This window comes from Alexandromys fortis, unplaced genomic scaffold, assembly GCF_014885135.2.
Source record: "Alexandromys fortis isolate MF-2015 unplaced genomic scaffold, M_Fortis_MF-2015_v1.1 scaffold_371, whole genome shotgun sequence".
Lineage (NCBI taxonomy): Eukaryota > Metazoa > Chordata > Mammalia > Rodentia > Cricetidae > Alexandromys > Alexandromys fortis.
Window position 1 is genome coordinate 259,688 of NW_026068266.1, and position 24,701 is coordinate 284,388.

The 24,701-nt window shown below is 42.8% G+C and overlaps 1 protein-coding gene across 2 annotated transcripts in view; it reads right to left on the bottom strand.

Moving 5' to 3' along the window:
• Nucleotides 1-24,701, bottom strand: part of Srgap1 (SLIT-ROBO Rho GTPase activating protein 1) — a 294,864-nt gene that overhangs the window by 114,491 nt on the left and 155,672 nt on the right. For both annotated transcript variants that reach the window (XM_050131872.1, XM_050131871.1), the window contains exon 4: nucleotides 940-1,002. In XM_050131872.1, coding sequence (XP_049987829.1) covers nucleotides 940-1,002 — 63 coding nt within the window. The remainder of the gene's footprint in view (nucleotides 1-939; nucleotides 1,003-24,701) is intronic.

Below are 24,701 nucleotides of genomic sequence, written 5' to 3' on the forward strand. Positions count from 1 at the left end.
AAAACCTTACTGCATTTTATAAAAATGTTATTTACTTTTTAAAAGCTTAATTAGTTAAAAAAAAGTCCCTTAATCAGTAAGCATTAGAGAAATGTAATTTATCAAATTACATTTTACACACTTGTCTTTTTAGGAACAAATAATTGTAAATTAAGAAAAATATTAGTAGCTTAAAAAATAAAGTGGTTCTATATTATTTAATTTCTTATAATGATATATGTACCCTAAGTGAAATGTAACTCAAATAAAGTAATTATTGTATTATTATTACCTTACGTATTATTACTAAATTATTCCTTTAAGTACCCTAAATGAAATGTAAGTCAAATAAAGCAATTTATTACAAGGAAGGACATAAAGATATTATCATGCAAAAACAAAACAAAACAAAACCCCAATAATCTTAGTGTGGTGCCATTACCAAATAACCAACTGAACTGAAATGGAGGGGGTCATAGAGGAGAAGAAAAAGAAAGGCCTAGGACACAGCTCAGGAGCAGAGCACTTGTCTGGGACACAAGTGGCTCAAAGGTCAATCCCCAACCCTGCAAGATCCAAACAAGTAAGAGAAAGGCAGACACGAAAGCACCTATAATAAAGCAAGCCTCAACTTGCATCTAAGAATGGCAATTTTAAACGCAATATTCAAAAATTGAAAGCAGGTCTCATTTCACCCAACCAGTAAAAACATGTCTAATTGAGCCTCTATATTCTGTTTTCTTAAAGTACTTAGCCACGTGTGTGCATGCTATGTGTGCACACACTCATACGGTCTCTAAATGTAGGGGGACTGGCAGAGGAATGTGCTGAGCGCATGGCTGCCTCATTCCAGGTTTTCAAAAGATCGTCAACACTTGGAGGGAGTTGTAAAACAAGCAGCTCCCACAGACCAGGAAGCCAAAGCAGAAGCCCACGAGTGAAGAAAGACTATGCACGTACCGTGTAGAGTTCATTAAGAACCTTCATTAAGTCCTCATGCAGTTGGAATGCGATCTCCTTGCTCTACAAAGAAGAGGAGAAAAACATTACGATACGAGAAATTTTGTTCTTAAAGTTCACACATTTTAAAGACCACTAACTGAAGATAGACGGATGTATAAAACATAATAGAAAGCCACTGTGTTCTTAATACCACAAAACACCTTCGGCCCTACAGCCGTTTCTCATACGGAGGAGCATGGCCGACGGTCAGCCAGGGTGGCTCCCCCAGCAGTCATGTCAGACCCTGTGGGAGAGTGGGTAATGTGTGCACAAGGTAAAGCGTCATGCTTGCTTTGAAGGTGAGCGGCAGGCCAGGCATGGCGGTGCCTATGATAATCCTGGCATTAGGCAGGCAGAGGGAGGAGGACAGGGAGTTTCAGGCCAGCCTGAGCCACTGTCTTAATCAAAAACCAGAGGCCAGCGAGATGGCACTCGCGGCGTAAGCCTAAGGTCTTGGGTTTGCCCACATGAAGGAGGAGGGAGAAAACTGACTTTACAAACCCGTCCTCTCACCACACGTGCAACGTGGCACATGCGCACCCCATAACACCCTACACACCCCAACAGGAAAATAAGTGGAGAGCAGGCTGCAAAGGGTGAGCTTGAGCATCAGCTTTCCTCAGTGTAATCACACTGCATTCTACGGTGGTGATGACCCAAACAGCAAAGTTAGAGGAAAGGAACTCTTCGGGGTCACTACAATTTAAGAAAACACTTCTGAAGCTGCCCGACAGCAAGTCCACGTAAGGTCCACACACTTCTACATCTGCCTTATTTTTTATGAAGACCAAACATCAGAGTCAACTCCTCTGCCTATCCAGAGTTTGATGGTGGGATATTTGCATATTGTTTTCCTTCAAGCTGTTTTATTTTATAGGAAATAGAGCCAGACGTGTTTATCTGTTTTGGGTTCATCCCATAGTCATCTACAGAGAATGCAGAGTGTGTGGTTGGCTCCATCTATAATGTGAGATGGTACCAGAAGCCACTGCTGCTCACACTGGGTTGTACAGTTTCCCATGCCACCTATGAGTGGGTACCTAGGACATAGGATTTAAGATGGCTCCTAATCAATCTCACCCAACCTGCCCGTCCTGGCTAGGTGCACGGGAAACTCTGAGCAAAGCCTTTGATGACCACAAGAGCAAGCTAAACTGCTATTTCTGAGGGGAGTGAAGCAGTTGCTATGGCTACCAAGACCACCTGCAGACTGCGTGGAGGGGAGATGACCATGGTCTTAAGAAACTGGGACTCAGATCAAATCGGATCTGTCTATTTTGGGGAGGTTATTGGTGTAGGCCTCAGGAAGAAGCAAAGACCAAACTGCTGAAATGAAGATTCATGGGTGATAAAATGCCACGGGAAGAAAGCATCAGAGTCACACAATGTTGAGAGATTCAGATTCACCAGCCACGTTCATCAATGGGTTTCCTTGGGCTCCTGGACAGCGTTGCATATGCCAGGTTGCGACAGTGTCTAAGTCTCTAAATTGGATTTAGGAATTTTAAATATTCTTCTGTTAAATAAATATGAGGAGACTAAGAGTCACTCCCGAGTAAAAGGGAACGCACACGTGGGCTAATATAGTCCCGGAACTCTATGCTCCCAAACTGGGACTCTAATTGTACGCATTATACTACAATCTCCTGTGACTTCAGCTTGCTGTTTTTTTAATATCAGGTTTCATTCAAAGAACTGGGCCATCAATTTAAACTCTCTAATGGGATCAAAGGCCACCAAGGAGTCCTGCTCAGTTACCCACGTTTCAAGTAGCAAGTCCAAAAAGAAAATATATCTTGGCTAAGATTTCCAAACAATAACAGAAAAAAAAATCCCACCGGTTCAATTAATCTCACACCAGTATATTTAAGGTCAGAGCAAAAGCTTAGCTTGAGGCTCTATGGGTCATCCACGTAACCCTTGGCTATGCACCCTAGAACAAGCAGGGTGGATCGTGGCACGTTGTACAAGATTTCAGGTGATGGGGTAGACACAAAATCTGGGCTACACTTGCATTTTAATTTCACCTTTCATGAGATCTCCTCCCCCGTCCCCCCGTGTATGTGTGTATGTGTTTTCTAGGAGGCAATATGTCAAATGCTTAAAAGGAAGGGCTCAAGAGTCAGAGAACCCATTTTGACTCCTCAGAGATGTTGGCTCCCTGTCTCAGTTTGTGATCTATAAGATGAAGGGCAACTCTTTGATTGAAAGTCCATTGACCTCCACGTAAGAGGTGCTTCTTAGAAACTGTCTGATTTGATGCTGATGCCACTCCCCATGGCCCAGGGTTTTTAGTTTCCCCAGATGGCTGTTAACTTTGAAAGGCCCCTAAGTACTGTGTTCCAGCACGCGTTTTTCCTACTGCCTCATCATGGACACGGACTCAACTTAGCTTCCTAAGCTCTGTACCCTTGAGGGTGCTGCTGCTAGTGACAATGGATGAATTAATGAAGCATATACCAGAAAACTGATAGCCCTTGAAGTCAATGTGACATGACCTATACATTCTATGAACGAGACCTTTAAAGACCTGTCTTCAGTGGTAATTTTAACGATTGTGGCAAGTTGATAGAGCATTGCTTTCAATAGGGAGCAATCCTCAGAACACAGTAGCATGATTTCTATTTGCTCACTGAGTTAAGATCTAAACCTGTCCCGACCTAGTGGGCTAACTCACAATTCATCATTCTCTTCCTATCATCATGCATTTCTTCTTTAGGAGACAAAGTCTTGTTATATAGTCAATGTTGGCCTTGAACCCCCTCACCCCATCATGCTCCTTCAGCCTTGTGAGGCAGTGACTGGGGTTCACTACCACTCATATGTCTTTAGGGATCAACAAGGAGCTGGCTGCTTTGAACAGCCTAGTTTATGTGGCTTATGTGGCTGTGAGAAACACGAATCCAAATCTTTGTATTTAGAGATACACGGGCCGGAACAACATCACTAGCTAACGAGAAGGCTGCGGGCATGGTTCCTGTTCTCACGGCATGGAAACCTTACAAGAGTCACTTCATCTTACCCTCCCTCACTCCAATCAAAATGAGGCTCCCACCGATCACTGTCACAACGGAAGTAATGATTCCCTCTAAATAGTACTCCAGACACCTACAGCATCACTTCTTCAATCAGAACAGCAGCTGGAGCACCACAGAATCTAGGAACCCTACACTGATAAACTTTTCATTGCTTAGCTAGCCTATAAAACAATGAGCTTTTAGAACATTTCTGGATGTCAAAGGTCATCAAAATTCAGCAGGGTGTCATGCACCTGGGTCCTGTTTCACTAAAAATGAAAATTGAAGAGACCCTTGACACTTGAGCAAGAACTATTGCCTAGATAAAAAAAACAGACACAGATCTTAAGGAGAGAATGACTGTTCCTTTTGTATAAGATAAATTCTAACACATTATACTTTCCAGGGATGAGATGGTTTTTCTGCTAGTTGAGTGAAGTGGTTAAGGTTACTTTTCCATAGAGGAAGAGAGCCCCTTGATTGCCCAGAGCCCCCTAGAAACACAGAAAAGACCACTTCTTCCCAAACTATGCCTACAGGAGCTAAAATGATGCTCAGTCTTCTGACGTTTTGACAGAGTTCTGGGATTCTGATCCAAGGGGAGAGAAATTTAGTTAACACTTGTTAAATGCCTTCAATATAAACCTAGGGGTAAATTCTAAACTCTGAACTTTGATATTTCAGAAACATCAAGCACAAATTCAAAATGACCATTTCTAGGGCTTTCTTCTGTTTTCATGCTGAAAATGATGAAATGTGTTGAGGGACATGAGAAAAGAGGAAAGCCACCATTGCGACATACCACCTTTCCTTCAAGTGCGTTTCTCTAACCTGAGTCTGAGCTATGACTATCATAACCAAGTAAATTGTTCTACTTTTTTTATCTGCCATATTTTTTCATGTATTTATATCACGTTTGGAGTCCTAACAGCTCACTTCACCACAGCCACCCAGGAGTACACACCTTCATGTTATGATTTCACTTCCAATGTTTCCTCCATTTCCCACCAATCATGTGATAACTTAGTTTATTGGCTGACTCAAATGACTTCATCTTAAGATAAGGTTTCCCAATTTAGCCCAGGCTGACTATAAATTTACACTTTTGCCTCAGCTCCATGAGGGGCTCACTTTTTCATACCGTATTTTTTTCCAATTTCAGATAATTATCAGTACTAACATACAAGTTCCCCATACTGTAATCATTCGATTTGTAGATACAAGAGACACATGAACTGCTGAATGTTATAAATCATAAGATAATTTAAAATTTCAACATAGTAGTTTTAAAAAAGACAAAAGGAAAGAATGATGCTATTTTAATGCAAATATAAAGCAAGAATAAAATATCTAAACAAAGCTAATATTCTAAAGAGGTTTTTCTCAACTCGTAATTTTTCTGCTCTCTACTCTCCTAAAAACCAAGAGAGTATTCATTACAGATTAGAAATCTGAAATTCCTAAAATTTAATTGATAAGTATATGGTTTTCTTTATAGGCATTATCTATTACACAAAAGCCACTGGACAGGGTTTCTCTGTGTAACAGTCCTGGCTGTCCTGGAACTCATTTTGTAGACCAGATATCTACCTGGTTCTGCTTCCCGAGTTCTGGGATTAAAGGCATGAGTCACCACCACCCAGCAAAAAGTAATTCTATATCCAAACTAAAGGGCCAAAGCTCAGTAGGTGGGGAAGGTGTCAATTATGCAGTTGTGTGGTGTGTAGGATGCTGTAGTGAGCTCAGGACAATGCGCACAAAAGGCTGGTAGCAAGAAATGAAGCAGTGTTTTTTTCAAGGTCATTTGGGTGGGTTCCTGGCACGTATCCCACTCCAGTGTCTGTTCCAAGATAGCTCTTGGTGTCTGATCATTTGCCAAAACGGTACAATCTTTTGGGCAGGCACAAAGCCTTCTTGTTAAGTTCTGCAGAATGAAGGTGTAGGACACATAGACAGTTCTGGAAGTCTTCTTCTGAGCTGTTGCCTAGGAGGCAGAGAGCAGGAACACCCAATTTCTATAGGCAAGGGCAGGCCAATCACATCTCATTTGCTCTGAAATGGTCACTTCAGGGAGGACCAAGGTGGGAAGCCATTTGCACAGAACTTCAACCTCACTAACGTGTTCAGTTGCATTTTGTGTTATTTGCTTTAAGGCATTTCCTGGACATGGGATTTTTGAGGATTAAAATTTGAGTTTGAGTCTCTCAACACACGTTGGAAGGCTGTTTTCTTTTTAAATGCATGCTGCTGCTTTCAGTACAAGGATGTTCTTTCCTTAAGTCAGAAAGCTGAGGTTCACTTGGTGCTTCTTCTTGAAGTGATGGTTACTCATTCATCTGTTCTGGCTGATTAATTTTTCTGTATGTCATTAGAAATAAGAAAAATCGAATTATATTTCCCCTGGCCAAAACTGTTTGTAGGATGTTTTAGGATTGTTCAGAGATGTCTTGCCTCATCCATACCTTCCCCTCTAACCTAGTTTGGTACCCATTGCTGTGATAAAGCCATGCCCAGAGCAGCAGAGGGAGCACTTATTTCATGCTACAGTTTACAGTCCACCATGAAGGGAGGGCAGGCCAGGAATGCAAGCAAGAACTTGGAGGCAGAAATTGCAGCAGAGAACATGGAGGAATGCAATGGTGCTTACTGGCATGTAATCATGGCTTGCTCAGTTTACTTATAGAAACTGAAACCACTAGCCTAGGGGTGGCACCGCCCACAGTGGACTGTTCCTCCTACATCAACTATTACTTAAGGAAATGCTGCACAGACCAGTCTGATGGGAACAGTTCCTTAGTTGAGAGTCCCTCTTCCCAGCTATGCCTAGGGTGTCTGCCAAGCTGATAGATAACCAGGGCACCTCTCTCCTTTATTCTCCACACCTTGCCTGGTCACTGCTACAGACCCTCAGTCTAGTGTTGGCCTCTGTGCTTTCCCCGGTTCTGTGCACTGCCTGAACTCTGCTTTCTTCCCTCCACCAGATGCAATTCTACAGCTGTTCTGAAATCATTCTTGCACGTTGTTCCCCAGAGACAAATCAGACCTTCCCTTCAAGGTGAAGTCACAATTAACTCACTTATCACCATTCCCTGGGCACACTGTCTGGTGATTAAAAATTTTCAGTTTCAAATCAAACTGCCTATGTTCAAACTACTTTGTGAAAGTCAGTAGATAGGTTTTCAGAGGTCTTAGATTTTCTCCCCTGTAACATGAGGGCCAGCTTGTTGGGGTTTCTGTCCTGCACGGTACCCCACAGCCAGCAAGTCCCAAAGAAAACCACACAGAGATCTCTGTAAGTTATAAAACTGATTGGCCCATTAGCTCAGGCTTCTTTCTAACTCTTATAACTTGTATCAACCCATTATTCTTATCTATGTTAGCCACATGGCTAGGTACCTTTCTCAGCTGGGCAGCTCACATCTTGCTTCCTCGGTGGTCTGGGCTGGACTCCAGAGGAATGGGCTTCCTCTTTCCCAATATTCTCCTGTTCTTATCGCCCCACCTCTACTTCCTGTCTGGTTGACCTGCCTATACTTCCTGCCTGTCCAATCAGCGTTTATTTAAAACATGATTTACAGAATACAGACAATTCTCCTGCACCACTCCCCCACTGGCAAAAAAGATACTGAATATTCTCTATGCCACAGGGTTTTATTGGGATGGTCCTTATTAAACACTGAACACAAGTTATCATGCTAACGACATTTCCTTTTTTTTCCCCTCAAGGGAATTACAGGGATACAAAGGTTCAGATCTGCCCCCCTGCCTTCCAGAGTCCACCATCCCACAGAGGAACCAGACAAGCTGCATTTGCTTATTTCTCTGTTGCTATAGCAAAATGACAAGTACCTGAAGCTGGGAAGAAAAATGGCATTGTGTGTACAACACACACCCCACACTCACACACATATAGTTGTATATCTCCCGCCTCCACCACTAAACTCACACACAAAGGTTTGTTTAGCTCATAGCTCTGGAGGCACAAAAAACACGCAAGACCCAGCCTGGCTCTGGAGAGGGCCCATGGTGGACAGCACCAAGAGCAGGGAGAGGATATATGGAAGAAGGGATTGGATTTCCAGATGAGGAGCCAGAAAGGGGTCAATCCATTCTCACAGCAGCTCAGAGTCCCACCAGGGTAACTTTAATCCCTTTCCTGGGCACCCACCCCCCCAGGTCCTAAGAACCTCCATTAGGCCTTGTATCTCAGCAGCCTGCCTCTTCTCTCAGAGCCAGAGTCCAGTCCTCTTAATCACGAACCCCAGGAGTACAAACTCATGCCTTGGCACATGTTAGTTAAAGCAACATTCTGTACAGAGTGTTGGAGTCAGTGCCACTTCGGTGGTGGGTGCTGGTCAGACCTCTGCTACTAGAGACCTATAGGCCTGTGGCCTGGACCATTCCAGAAAGGAAAGGAGACAACAGAACAATGGGGCATAATTAATTGGAGCGATGTGGGTACACTGAGCAATTAATCAAGCGACCCGGTGCTTGGATAAAATGGCTGACTCAGAGAGTTTCTGTATGTCGTGGAGGGAGTTTTAAAATAAATATATCGAGATGACCAACCCAGGAATGCTGGCCTTCTGCTGAGTCAGAGTGGGAGAGAGGGAGACAGGAAAAAGCAGATGAAATATTTAATGAGTGTTTCAAAGGATTTTAGTGTCTCACACTTGCTTATTTGGAATATAAATTCTGGGTAAAGAGTTCAGGGTCATGTTTCCACAGAGTGTCTGCTTTTAATATTCTAGACCTCATTCGAATGTCTCTACATTAATAGAGCTCTTTAACTCATATAAACTCTGAAGACAAGGACAAGAGTTTCTCCCAGAAACACTTGACAGCAAGAACAGGGTTGGGTTTAATGGCCTGAGTCCAGGCTCAGGCGAGTGTGTGCAGTGTTTCTTCAGGAGTCTCTCCTACCTGGTAGGAGGCATTTCTACTTAACACCAAAACTAGAACTGGGCAAGGTAGCTCATACCTATTATAGCAATATGTGGAAGACTGAGGCAGGAGGATTGCTATGAATTTGAGGCTAGCCTTGGCAATAGATGACAGGCCAGCCCAAGAATACATGAGCAAGACTGTATCACACACACACACACACACACACACACACACACACACACACACACACAAAGATCGAAGTAGGCAATTATCCTCACAGGGCATTTCATCCCAGGCTGGGGGCAAACTCCAGGCCAGCAAAAAACATGGGGCACAAGACTCAAAGAGGACACGGTACATGTTTTCCAGAAGCAAGTCAAGACTTAATCCTGAAGGATGACATTCAGGGCATCTTCCAGGACATATGGAATGGACAGGCAAATGCGGCACTGTCCACTGAGGCAGGAGAAAGCCACCCAGTTTGTGAGTGGTGGTGAGAGGTGGAGAGTCACTCACCCAAGTCATCTGCAACCTCCGGGTACAGGCGGTCCCCAACGACATGGGTCAAATAACCCAGAGTGGAGTTTAAAGCCCTATTTTTGTCTTTCCATTCTTTACCTCATTAAAAGAAATCAGGATTTTTTTTTTTAATTTCCTTTTGGCAAGAGGAGTGATGTTCCTTATGTATACCAGACCTACAGGAGGCCAGAGGCATGGGCCCCAGCAAACAGCCAGGAAAATCCTCACAGCCTTCCCTCTCCCACCTGCCAGAGCCCCAGGGAACAAGGAGGCTGCAGAGGCCAGGCCCCCACCCTGCCCCGGCAGCATGCTGCGTGGCTGGCAGGGCCTGAGAACTTCACCCTTCACCTCAGCACAGCTGTGCCAACAGTTACTCCCTAAGTGTCCTCTTCGTTTCTTGTTCTGATTTAATTTCCCCTCTTGCGCATGTGTTGTGCTCTGTAGACGGCTCAGGTTTTAGGACCGCTGTTTATGTTTCCCCACTAAAACACTCTATGGCATTCTTCACTGTCTCTTCAACACACCAAATAAACTCCCTCTCTTCATCCTATGTCCTCCCTTCTCTCTCATCCTCATCCCTGACTCCTCTTACTTCATACCTGTAACCATCCATAGCATTAATCTCTAAAAATCTGTGGTCCCTACCAATAGCCAAAGTTCCCCATCCAGATACTTCATCATCCTGAAATTAAAAGTTGTTTCTCAGAGAAGATCTAATATTTCTCCTATCCTTACTGGTCCTACTTCCTTCCCAATCCCATTCTTAGTAACAGAAACCCGACTGTGCTCCACTCCTTCCCTGGCTATTGTCTATTAGGTACTGAAGTTTAGGGGCCTCTGCTGCTAACTGGCAAGCACAGAAGGTAACACAGTGGTGATACCCAACAGTTTAAGATGCTCTGAAGCTAACGTTCTACTCAGGGGGCAGCTTTACATGTGCTGCCATTAACATTCTACTCAGGGAATAACAGAGTTCACACCAGGGACCCTGAGCCCTGAACTGAAGAATTATCTTCAGAATTACATACTTCACTCTATTAAACTAAATATTATTTGAAAGCTGTGAATACTCTCTCTGTATGTATATATATACACACACATATATATGTATATATATGAATGTATAAATCTCAACTCAGTAATATATGAAATACACACACACACATATACCCACACACCCACACAAACACAGTCTCCAGAAACTATCAACTCTACAGCACTATGAGGGTGATAGGTTGCCCATAGTGGAACACACCTTTAATCCTAGCACTCTAGAAGCAAGAGGCAGTTGGGTTGAGGCAAGGCTGGTTTACATAGTGAGTTCTAGGCTAGCCTAGGCTACATAACAAGACTCTATCTCAAAAGAGAGTGCATATTAGTTGAAATCTCAGGCAGAAAACTCAAAACGAAGATTGTAAGTGTGACTATAGGCAAAGCAGCTGAATAAAATAAATAATTTAACATGTCCAACAAAGTAGCAGGATACAAAATTAACATCCAAAAATCTGCAGCTTTCTTAGACAAATACACTGAGAAAGAAGTCAAGGCAGCAATCTCATCCACAATGGACTCAAAATAACACCACCAACTAACTAAACACATCAGTTGAAACAAACCTAATCTAGACCTTCTGAAATATCTCTTAAAGCACTTAAGGAAGACAGCAGAAGAATGAAATTCCTCATGTGGTCATGAATTAACAAGACTAATACTGTGAAAATGGCTTTGTACCAAAAGCAACTTTCTAATTAAGTGTAACCCCAGACAAAATACAACCAAAATTCCTCAAAGAAATAGAAACAAACAAACGAAAAACAATTTTAAACTTTATATGGGAGCATAACAGACACAAATAGACAAAGCAGTTCTGGGCAAAAGGAATATTGTGGAACTTATCACCATCCCTGACTATACTACACATCCATCCCATTCAAAACAGTGCCATAATGACACAAAAACCGACATGTAGATTGATGGAATAGAACAGAGGGCCCAGATAAAAAGCCACACACCCGAATTTTTACAATATATATGTATATGAAAAAAGAAACTCATTGGAAAAAAGTTGCAGGGAAAGTGTGTCTAATATAGATGAATGATAATATAGGTCTTATCTCTCACCTGCACCAGACTCAACTCTAGATGAATCAAGGACCACGGATAAAGAAAAGAAACTCTGAAACTGCCAGAGAAAATATGGGAAATACATTCTATAATACAGGCATAGGTAAGGATGTTTTGAATAGGGTTCCAATCTTCAATAAATAAGACTGATAATCATCAAATGGAATTTCAAGAAGTTAAAAGGTTTTTGTATAGGAAATGAAAGAAATGTCAAGTAAAGAGACAGCCTACCAAACGAGGACAAACCTCTGCCATCTGCATATCCAACAGAGGATTAATACCTAGAATATACAAAGAACTAAAATACTAAGCATCAAGAAAAAAAACTAATTTAAAATGGGCCACAGAATCAAACAACAAAAGAAGAATACCAACAAACAAACCATAAACAAACAACAAACAAAAAAGTTTTCTAATTCAATCACCATCAGAGAAATGCAAATTAAAACTATGTTCAGATTCCATATGACCCAGTCAGAAAGATGATCACTAAGAAAACAATGACAAATGGTGCCAAGGACACAGGGAAAGGGGATGCTTATACACTGTTGGTGACACAGCCACTCTGGAAGAGTGTGGAGGTGCCTCAAAGCACTAAAAAATAGAACAGCCCAATACTCCATCTCTATCACTTCTGGGAATATACCCAAAGGATTCCACACATGCAGGGCAAAAGGGGGGGGGATCATCAGCCATATTACCCAGCAATGAACACTGACCTCCCAGGGAAGACGTGTCTACAACTGAAACAGTGGCATGGCGGTTAGGGGCCACCCAGCTACCTTCTGGTTGCCTTTGTGACACTGCAGGAAGAATCTGCGTCTGGAAGTATGAACCTCACTGTCTAAGTTTCACTTCCATTTCTGAGATAAAACACCCCGGCCCTAAGCAACATAGAGGAAAAGGGGTTTATTTCAGCTTAAAATGTCAGGTTACACCATTCTTATATGGGAAAGCCAAGCCACAAGCTCCAAACAGCTAATCTCAATCATACCCATAAATATGAGCAAAGAAAGGCATGCGTGTATGCTGCCTGATTGCTAGTGCATATCCAGCTCTGTTTCCCTGTTTTCATCCAGTTTAGGATCCCTGCTTAGGGCAACTGTAGCCGGCAGTAGACTGTGTTTTTCTATGTCAATTAACTAAAGACAATGCCGGACAGACACGCCTATAGGCCAATGCAATGTAGACACCCCCTCACTAAGTTTGTCTTCCCAAGTGATCCTAGGCTGTGTGTTGTTAACAAAACTAACCTGGTCTCAGTGCAACTTTTTGAGTAATTGTCTTAGACTCTGTTCTATTTCTGTGAAGAGATACCATGATCAAGGTAAATTTAATAAACAAAAGCATTTAACTGGGGGCTTGTTTACAGTTTCAGAGGTCGGTTCATTATCATCATGTTGGGGAGTATGGTGGCACATAGGGTGCTGGAGAAATAGCTGGAGAAGAGCTTTATATCCTGATCTGCAGGCCAGGAGAAAGAGAAAGAAACTGGGACTGGCTTAGGCTTTTCAAACCTCAAAGCCCGCCCCAGTGACACACTTCCTTCAACAAGCCCACACCTCCTAATCCTTCTAATCTTTTCAATTCTACTTCCTGGTATCTAAACATTCAAATATGTGAGCTTGGGGGGGGCAGGTTTATTCAATCCACCACACAAATGTACCCTGATTTTTATATTTTTGATTTTTCAAATGTCAATGACATGAATGCACTTTTCTTTGTTGTTGTTGTTGTTGTTTTTCAAGACAGGGCTTCTCTATAGCTTTGCAGTCTGTCCTGGAACTAGCTCTTGCAGACCAGGCTGGCCTCCCAAGTGCTGGGATTAAAGTCATACACCACCATCACCTGGCACGAATGCACTTTTCATTAAACAAAGATCACTTTATGGAGTCTATCCAGCTCCCCTAAGAAGAAACGAAAGCTTTAAACAATGAGGACACCACCATGACTACATTTACAAGTATTAAATCCTTGTGCAGGAAAAGGGACTTCATCTAAAATTGCAGGTTGTTGGTGAGCTGGGCACTCTCTTCTATGGATTTAAGGCTGAGGAGGATGTATCGCAGAAGACTACAAGTCCAAATGCCTTCAATCTCTTGATTCTACTTTCTGCTCCATGGGGCCCTTTAGTCTAGAAAGAGCAGAGGCAAAAGCGAGAAAACACAAGGGCTCTCTGTGAATTCACCCTGAACTTGCATCATGAGAGGCAGATCCAGCCACAAGTATAAAACACAATATAAATTTGTTTCTACATCTCTACTTTGCAGATGTCTAATTATATTTAAGATATAAGGATTAAAACTGACATATGGCATACTAAGTGCCTATTTTATGCACACATAAAATATGGGGGTGATAAGTAGATAAAGACAATGTGGACCAGGGGTAGGCATGGATATAAGTAGGTCATTGGTCTGTTTTCTCTATTTTGAGTCACTGAGCCATGAAATCTAAATAAATTATTTCTAAATGGCATTATCAAGTGATAAGTAAGCTCTGATGGTGTCTCTTTCTGGATTTTTATAGATTTCTAAGTTCCAATCATGACTTTGCTTTGTCCTCGAAAAGGTGTTCTCCTTCTCCCCCCCCCCCCAAAAAAAAAGGGCTCCATCACAGATGCTGGGCTTTACTAGACAGGCCATGTTTCCTTCTTCCTGGTCCCTGCCTCCTCTTCCATTTGTCTTTCCTTTCTCCAGCATACACTTTCGTAGTCTTCTGTAACTGCTCAAATGAACTCACTAAAACACCAATGGAGACAAGGAAAACAACTTACATTGCTATAATTTACAAACCCTCTCAGGCTACATTCTCTCAAAGTTTGGGTGATTCAATAGTTAATTAGGAAAGACGCAGAACTGATATGAAATTCATATATTATTGAAATACAGATAGGTTTTAAAATCAGGCCCACTGGCCATAATGATGCACGCCTCTAATCCCAGCATTTAGGAGGCAGAAGCAGGTGGATCTCTTTAATTCAGGGTCAGAATGCTCTATATGTTGAGTTCCAGGACAGCCAGAACTACATTGGGAGACCCTGTCTTAAGAAGGCTAATAAGAATAAACTCAGGCCTGTGAGCTAGGTTTTAATACAATAAGTGCTTTAGGACTGAAGAAATAGTACAACTTTTCATACTGGATTTATTCATTGAAAATGGTAATAAATTGGAAATACTTTTCTGTGTCACTAACTAAATAAGCATTTAAGTGCAAACTCTCTGTGGCCACACACATAAACCTACTCAGTTAAAGGCAGGACAATTTCAGGAAGCAGAGGCAGGAGGATCTCGGTGAGTTCGAGGACAGCATGATCTACACAGAGAGTTACAGGCCAGCCAGAGTTCCACAGTGAGACCTTGTTTCAAAAAAAAAAAAAAAAATCAGAACAAATTAGTAATACTTTCGTTCAGTCCACAGTATAACCAACTAAATAACAAATGTATTTCTAATTAGTTTTTAACACACTAAACTTTGCGCAAAAAGTTAGTAACTGCTTTATTAATAACTTCAGAACAAAAACCCAGGTATTTACTTATTGGGAGAACCAGGGCTTTCTCTCCTGTCCAAAGCTCACATCCGCCGCACAGCTGGCTCAGGAGCACAGCCTGTGATAAACCACACAGTGCAGGAGGCTCATCGGCTTGAGTCTCCACAGCATCGCCGTGAGAATGCATGGGCCATCCACTAAAATACACCAGTGAGCCGGCTTGCTCATCTTAAAGCAAAGGGCAGAGAATCTTTGAGACACGGACAGAAGCTCAATCATTCAAACTCAGCCAGACATTCTCCCCCTCTTCCCAGTACTTTAATGAGTGTGATGCAGGTGGCAAGCAGAGAAAAGAGGCCACATCACCTAGTGTGAGAGGCAAGCAAACCAGCTTCATTCCAGTCTGATTTGTATTAATTCAAACAATTAAAAAAATTCCCATATCACTTTGCAGCAAGATACCTAATTTTCAGAATTCCTCTTCAAAGATACAACTGGTGGTCGGACGGTGGTGGCGCACACCTTTAATCCCAGCACTTGGGAGGCAGAGGCAGGCGAATCTCTGTGAGTTCGAGACCAGCCTGGTCTACAAGAGCTAGTTCCAGGACAGGCTCCAAAACCACAGAGAAACTCGGTCTCGAAAAACCAAAAAAAAANAAAAAAAAAAAAAAAAAAAAAAAAAAAAAGATACAACTGGTTTGGAAGCTTCCTTTAGAGACATGGTTCTCAACCTGCAGGTCGTGACCCGTGGGGGGGGGTCACCTAAGACCATCTGCATAGTAAATATCTACATTATGGTTCATAACAGCAGAAAATTACAGTTATGAAATAGCAACGGAAATAATTTTATTGTCGGGAGAGAAACTGTATTAAAGGGTCACGGCATCAGGATGGTTGAGAACCGCAGAGGTAGAGTTGCTCAGAACCACATGGTTGGTAAGCCCACTAAGCTCACAGCAGATCTCAGGAAAGGCAGAGGAGGCACTGGAGAAGAATAAGAAATTCCTGTAACAACCCCCTTTCACCAAGAACTGAACCACAGAATTCATCCCAAGAAATCAAAACAACAAAACACACCCCCAAACAAAAAGCCAAACATCCACAGCTAGTAGGTCAATGCACACGAAAGGACAGCCAGCCTGGAAGAGCTCAAACCTTCTAGAGAGGCCCAGGGTCAGGACATTTGAAAATTGGGCTTCCTTGGAGCTGTTTCCTCATCGCTGCCATGGAAACTATTACAGAGCCTGCCCCTGTGTTTGCGTGCGGATTAGAGGAGCTGCCCGTTGTTTTGTGTGTGACAGATTGCTTGGCACACACCAAACATTCCATAATCGTTACCTCTTACTATCACTGTGATGTCTCATTGGCTCGGCGTGTCCTTATTTTATCTTAGGAAGCCACTTTCTGCTTTTCCAAACACTGCTGAAAATGGCCTTCTATTCATATCGCCTTTCAAATCAGAGCGTTTTACTCAATTCAATACAGAGCCAAACGAGTGTTTTGGAATACTACATTAAAGAGACTGAAGTCCATTCCAGAGCGCTGCAAGGCTGCAATGAAGCAGACTGTCGGGGAGAGATTTCAGACTGCATAATTGCTAGGTCTGCCTTGGGAGAAAGGGAAAACCTGTCTCCACTTACAGTCCACGGAGCGTTCTCAACTCCTTGTAGAGAGAGTTCTGCTGCTGTCTACGGGGGCAGGCTTCAAAAGCCTGAAGACAGCTATCATGTCCTAGTTAAGACTCCCTTCCTCTGGTGCTTATGGTTCCCAGTGGCTCTGTTCCTTGGACAGCATGATTTGAGGAAGCCAGCGTGAGTTCTCCTTGTGCCCCCAACAACTGTGTATTGTGTTTGCAGCTCTCTGGACCACACTTGCATTGCGTTTCCCAGGGCGGAGGCTAGGATACCGGAAGAATCTGGAGACAACACATCTGCATCAGCCCTGTCTTGTGGGATGGAGCCCCATCTACAGCTGTGTGATCAATAAAAGGCCAAGCATCTTGAAATAATGGCTAAGTCTCTCAGCCTGTTCCTACTTGGGTAAAGAGCAGCCAGCTGGAGCAGTGGAAATTTGAAGAAAATCGGATTTGGATGGATGACTGATGAGCAAAATTTAAAGTACTAACAGGTCTTTAAAACAATGGAGGTCCAGACAGTTCACTCTTAGTTGATAAGGACAAGGACTTTCTGAAGGATGAACCTATGCCCTGGTCACAATTCACATGACAGGGTAAACTTCACCCCTGCCCCCAGATTCCTAAGTTATCACAGCCTCCTCCTGAGATCCCCAAGGCAAGCTAGTTCCCATTTCAATTACTGTCAACACTGCATTCAAACATCAGAGCAGTTTGTATCTCACAACTCTGGGTTTTGTTTTTATTTTACATTTATATTTATTTTATACCTAAGCAGCCACAGCACAGCCTGTGGGCAGAAGTCAGAGGGCAACTGGTGATGGCAGTTTCTTCTCTTCTACCATGTGTATTCTGGCTCTCCGACTCCAATCATCAGGGTGGGTGACTGCCTTTACTAGCTGAGTTATCTCCCTAGCCTGTATCTGGTTTGGGTTTTAATAATTTTGCTTTTCGATTTTATCTCTCATTTTATGTGTATGAGTGTTTGTCTGCATGTATGTGTGTGTGCCATGCATGTGTGTGGTGTCTACAGATGTGAGAAGAAGGCAATGGATCCCTTGGAACTGGAGTTATGGGTAGTTGTGACCCAACCACACAGGAGCTGGGAACCAAACCCACGTTCTCTTGCAAGAGCAACAAGTGCTCTTAATAGTGGGACCATCTCTCCAGCCTGTTTTATTATTTTACTTTTAATCTTTTTATTGCTCTGTGTGTGTGTGTGTGCTATGAATGTGTGAATGTATGGTGCTATACTGTTAATCCCAGCCAGATGTGTGACATCTGGTTCAGGCAGAGGAGGCTTAGAGCATCTTTAAGCTCCCTTAGTTAGGGTTACTGTTGCTATGATAAAACTCTCACCGGAAGCATTTGGAGAGGACAGGGTTTTTTGTTTTTGTTTTTTGGCTTACACTTCCACATCATAGTACATGATCAAAGGAAGTCAGGGCAGGAACCGGAAGGCAGGAAGTGTCACAGAGGCCACAGAGGGGTGCTGCTTATTGGCTTGCTCAGCCTGCTTACTTATAGTATCCAGGACTACCATCTCAGGTGTGGCACTGCCCAGGGTGTTGTGCCCTTCCATCTCAGTTACCGATCAAGAAAATGTTCAAAGACTTATCCATAGGCCAATCTGGTGGGCATTTTCTCACTTGAGGTCCCCTCTTCCCAGATGACTCCAGCTTCTGTCAGCCAACAAAATAATTGACTACTTGGGGCCACAAGAGAACCTTCTTCAGTCATTTTTGCCTGTGTTCACTTCCTGAATATACATAAGGGTCGGTCATCAGCCTCTGGTCTTGTCCTCACTGGTCTCTGTATAAAAGAATGTTTTTACCCAATTTTTCAATAAACTTCATCAAATTTAAGATCTTGATGACTTCATCCTGTATTCCCGTGGGCTCTGGTCTTATCTTTAAGAACTGTTACCAATTTATAATTTAATTCCTATATCTGTGTTTCTTTCTGGTGCAAGGCTCCAAGCTCCTGCAGGGTACCAAGCTAAGAATTCGCTCCTTGCTTTTGTGACCTCAGCATTCACGACCAGTCCTGTCACCAAAAAGACAGTCGACAAATGCTTGTTGAATCAAGACTGACATGAAACTCCTATTATATTTTGGGAAAACCACTGATCTTGATAAAGTTAGATTTCAAGAAAAAAATAAAAAGGAGTAGAATTTCCAGTGGATTTTTCATGGTCATAACTGTTTAGCAGAGGTTACAGATGATGCTTCGCCTGGCTTCTGAGGATCTGAGCGCAGGTGTCCACACTCGCATAGCAAGTGCCCTACCCTCTGAGCCACCTTCCTGGTCCACCTATGACCTTTTAAAAGTAAACTTGATTAGGCGTTGATCTTTTGTAGATAGCAAAACCTAAACAAACTAAAAACAACTTTCTAAAATGCCCTTTTAAATGGGAACCGAGGGATCAGACACTTTTCAAACCCATCCCCCGCTTGTCAAGTTTATAAACTCCATGATTATAAAACAAACCTAACCAGAAAAATTCTTTAAAGTAAAATACCTGTTTGGGAGGGATGAAGCCTCAGTGTAGATCAATATTTCTCATCTGGGGCCAATTTTGCCTGCAGAAACATCTGACAATGACTGAAGGCATCTCTGGCTGTCTGTGCTGGGAGGTACTGCCCACACTGCGTGGAGAAAGCATCCCGCAGTCTGAGCTGGTGTTCCTCAAAAGGCATGGTTCGTATTTCACTGCATGCTTACAGCGCTTTTTCTTGTCTCTGGTTTCCAGGTTATGTATACTCGGACTTGGGTTGGTTTCTTTGGGCTTATCTAGTCCGGATTCAGTAAGCTTGGATGCATAGGTTGCATCATTTGCTAACTTCGGGATATTTTCTTGTAATTATCCTCAAATACTTATTCCTGTATCACACTTTTTCTCCTCTCTTTCAGAAATGCTGATGATGCAAACATTGGAAACACTATGTGAATGGTCCCCACGGCTTGTTCACTCTTCTTTCTTGCTGTTCGCATTAGGTCATTTTTGTTCATTTAAACTTCCCCAGTGCACCCTCGGTTAGCTCTGCTCTGCTAGGAAGCCCGTCTACTGAGTTTTAAAGTTTGGTTACTAAATTTTTTCAGTTAAAAAATTTCCTGATGGGGTTCAGCAGTTAAAAGTACTTTGGTGCAAAGCCCAACAGCCCAAATTCAATCCCTAAAGCCCATGGTGGAGGGAAAAACTGGCTCCTATGACCTCCACACACGCCCTGACAAAGGTGTTCCTCCCTCAATCTCTTCCCTATACATAAGAATAATATTTAAAAAATAGCTTCCAATAATTTTATTCACTTTAAGAGTGTTTGATCTTACTTCTAGAATATTCTTCTAATGGCTGCTGTGGAAATCTTAGGTAGCCCAAGCATCCATGATAGCTCAGCATGGCTGTCTCTTTTGTTTTTTTTCCTTCATGCCTTCCTGGCTTTCTTCTAGGTTGAGTAATTTGTATATTGTATTCCAGATATTATGTCTCTGGGCCTTACTTAAATTAACTCTAAACTTTAGTATTTCTGTTTTATCAGGAAACCCAGCTGCTTAGACTCGGGTTACAAATTCTGGCCAGCCTTGTATAAGTTTCGGTTCCCATGTTAATTCTGTTTCCAGCATCTTTGTACTGCTATTTAAATCTTCCACCATACTTAATACACAGTGAACCCTCAGGATCCTGGCATGATCAGTCCTCAAGCCTTTGTGGGTACACTGTTAGAGATCAGATCTGTTGTGTGCAATGGGGGCGGGATTTAAGAAATCTGTCACTGCAGTCTCCACGACTCTGGTTTTCTAGGTTCCCCCTTCTGGTCCTCTAACTAGAGAACCAGGAGTCTATTCTATTGTTCTGTTCCATTTCTTTCTATTTCTTCCTCACACACTGAATATCTGAGACCACAATCAGTGTTTGCTAACCCATGGGTAACCAGCGCTCTCAGGGAGGGCAGTTTCTCTCTTCAAAAAGACCTTTAGAGGGTTGTAGTCCCTGTTGCAAGATGTTTGAGTACTCAGTGGTAAGGAACAGCAAAGGAAACTTTGAATAGCAAAAATCAGCATTACACAGTTCACTCCCCTTTCCGGTCTTTGAATCACAGTCCAGAGCCTCTTCTCCAGGTCTGAGTGTTCATGTCTGCTGTCTGCTTCCAGATTCCTCACGGTCAGGCATCTGGACTGGGTGATACTGAGGGGGAAACAGGGGAAACAGTGCCGATCTGGCAGAATTTTAAAGTCTGGTCTTTCATCTACCCTCCTACTAGTTAGCCTTCAGATTGCTGCTGCAGGCACTGTGTTTACGTCTGATGGACTCACTTAGTGGGAACGACACAGTGGACTATGCTGACTCAGTTTACTGAGAGCCTGTATTTACCTTTTGATCCCATCTTTCCTTTTCGGTGAGCATGGATATCGACCTATCATTTAGCTTTCGCTGTGTAACAAAGCACATTTCCCTTAGCTCATGATTCTTCGAGTCAGCTGGGAGATCGCTCTGTGATAGGCTGGTGGGGCCGCATTTTCTCACGTCTGTGGTGCACTGGCAGCTGGATGAGGTAAGATGCTCTAATTCGTACGTCTAGGAGCCGGCTAGCTGTCACTTAGGATGTCTGTCTCCTTTCATGTGGTTTAATTCACACGAAGGATAACTAGGACTTGTTTCCAGGCTGGTCTCAGGGATCCAGACGGCATCAATGAGAGGGCAAGATCCAGGGATGAAGGAACTTCCAGCATCCTGCCTGTCTCACATCCACGGGTGTCCCAAGTCACACAACCTGAAGTCAGTGTGGCTGAGGCTTGCTGATGGCAGATGTCAGACAGAGCATCACTGGGACAGTTCTGTGTACAACATGTCACAACAAAGTGTGTATTCAAGAGAGTATGGGACACATTTAAGATGGTTACGCCACTGTTTTTTCAAGAAATATCTTCATTGTATAGAAAACGATAGGATTGTCACTTGCCTTCAGGAAACTTTGCTCCGTTGCCTTTTGACATTTAAAACCATGCTCAAGACCCAATCTGTTCTTTTGGGGAATAAGGATTGTTTGTGTGCTAGTAGAATTCAGTCAAGCCTGAAAGTACCACTAAGATAAATTTGAAACACTTTTAAATAGAAAATACTTCTACTTATAAAATAGGTATACTCCTTCTACTCTCAAATTGTATTTTATTTTTAGTCCTCGGTTTCCCCAGGGGGTTGTTTATAGCATCTTCTCTACTTTCTACAAATTCTGTGCTCCCAACAGACATCTCAGCACTTGGGAACACAGCCACAGCTACAGAGGACCTGGACCCAAGAACCTCACAACACCCTGTTCCCTTCCTCCCAGTGGGACTGTCTGCAGCCACACCAACTGTGACATCTGCTCTTCTAAGAGTCCCTTGCCAAAGGCCAATCCTCCTGTTGGTCCTTTGGATCCTTTTCGGCCAAGTTATACCTGTTTTCTCCAAGCCCAGCCTTTGGAGTGTCTCCTTTCCCTAAACCCTAGTGTGTAAGTTGAATGTGTGTGTGTGTGTGTGTGTGTGTGTGTGTGTGTGTGTGTGTATTTAAGTGCTCATGAAGGCCAAGGATCAACCTTGGAGGCTTCCTCAGGAGCTGGTCACATTGTTTTCTGAGACAGAATTTCTCACAGGCTTGGAGCTCATCAAGAAGGTTAGGCTGGTTAGTCAGTGGGTCCCAGGGTTGTACCATGTCCATCTCCCCAACACTGGACAAGAATGGCACTCAGCATTTTCACATGGGTTCTGAGGGAATCAAATTCAAGTTCTCAAGCTTGCATGGTAAGTGCTTTACCAAACAAGCTATCTTCTAGCCCAGTTTCCCCGTTTTTCTGTGATGCCTTCTGCTCACTCTTTTTAACTACTTATGTTTAAAAACAAACACCAGCCGGGCTGTGGTGGCGCACGCCTTTAATCCCAGCACTTGGGAGGCAGAGGCAGGCGGATCTCTGTGAGTTCGAGACCAGCCTGGTCTACAAGAGCTAGTTCCAGGACAGGCTCCAAAACCACAGAGAAACCCTGTCTCGAAAAACCAAAAATAAAAAATAAAAACAAACACCAAACGAAAACTTGATGGTGTCCAAGGCAAGAAACTAACACATGTACTTGAAAACAAAACCTTTCCTGGTCCCATATTCTTCCTTAAAAACCCACACACTTCCACCATGACTCTCTCTTTACAAGTGAACTTCTAGAAAACACTGCACACATTTCATATGATAGCTTGCTACAATGGTCCATAAAAGAACAGACATCCTGTTCCAGCGGCGAGGCCCATGAGTCTTACTTGACCCTTGCCTCTGAACTAGGGGACTATTTCCCAGGACCACCTATGATTTCTTTCTCTGGGGAAGTCGTTCACATGGGATTGTTTAGATCTGGTCCTGTATATACTGCATTGCGCTAACATGCTCCAAGCTTTATGGTATATAGATGCCATTCATTGCTTGTTTCTAATCAGATGTAAGTTTTTATGCATTATTTTATTCGCTTATGAAAAATCTGCTGAACACCTAGCATGTGACAGTCACTGTGAACAACACACAAAAAAATCTGTCCCTTGGGAGCTTATATACAAAAAGCACAGACACCAACAAGCAAATATGGAATGTGTCAGAAAGGGACTAAGCCCATCCACCTCTCTCTCTCTCTCTCTCTCTCTCTCTCTCTCTCTCCCTCCCTCCCTCCCTCCCTCCCTCCCTCTCTCTCTCTCTCTCTCTCTAGATGAGAGAGAGCTATGAAAGGGAACTTGGGTGCATACCTTCACTCTGAGAGGAAGGAGTCTGTGAAAGGGTCTGACAGAGGAATAATGGCAGACACTTGAAACCGAAAGGATCACTCTGGTTCCCTTTATGCGTCTGCCTTGTCATTTATCATGACTGCTCGGGAGGTCGGGCAGTTAAAGCCTCCATCCAGCTGCTTTTTGATTCACAGACCTTATTTCATTCTTCACCCTAACATTGGAAATTCAAAGTATACATTTTAACAGGACCTGGAGTATCAGCCAGGTCCTGACTAGGATCTGGGGACAAACTCGTTTTTGTATTTATTGCTTTCCCCTTCTTTAGACATTAGCCATTGGTACAATCTGGACCATGTTGTTTCTCTTAAGGTTTCAGTTTATAAAATAATTATAATTATTTATATTGGGCATCTCCTTTATACAGAAAATTTAAGTACACAATCCAAAATTCATAGAGAGGCAAATAGAAGAAGGTAAAACTAACTTAAGAAAAACCCCACAAGTTTTCAAGTGTTTCTTGGCAACTAGTCTCAAGGTAATTAATTACTGGTTCAACTACTGACACTTGAGCGTTGGCACCAAAGTAACACACCATATGGACAACACTTTCAACATCGCTGACATCAGTTGGCTTTTCTTCATTATGTAATGCATTTTCAGCGCAACGCACACGGATCACATGCTTGACTCGGTCTAAGACTTTGATAAAGCTTCAGAGCAGATGGCAAATTGCTCATCTGGAGCTGCTCACAGGCTTACCTTCCAGCCAGGTGAAACAGACGTCTCTTGTTGCTAAGCAACAAAGCGACTATAGGACTCTAAGAAAACTACAACCAGCTATTATCATTCATAGAGCCTTCACAAAGGCCGCCATCTTGGTATGCAATTCACAAAAACCAACTGAAACTATTTTACAAAAATACTTCAGAAAATTCTGCCATTATAAGAAACAACAGTTCAGCTTTCTATTTCTAGAAGAACAAGCTAGCCATAAGGTTGCTAAGACTCAAGAGAACCAACAAGTAGTGGCAGCTTGGGCTTTTCTTACTTATTTATCCGGGCTATATCAATAATTCATCTGTCCTTTGAGGTCACCAAAGTACCATTTAATTCTTCTGCTACAGTGCACTAAAACACCCTGGAAAAGTTCTTGTTATATTATTTACGAATGTTGCATAAGCATATTAACTCACATCCGGTAGGTCTCTGCTAATAAAAAACAAAACAAAACAAAAAGCCAAAACCAGTCCATTTACTTTTCAGGGAACCTATTACTGGATGTCACAGCCATGACCATCATCACTCTAG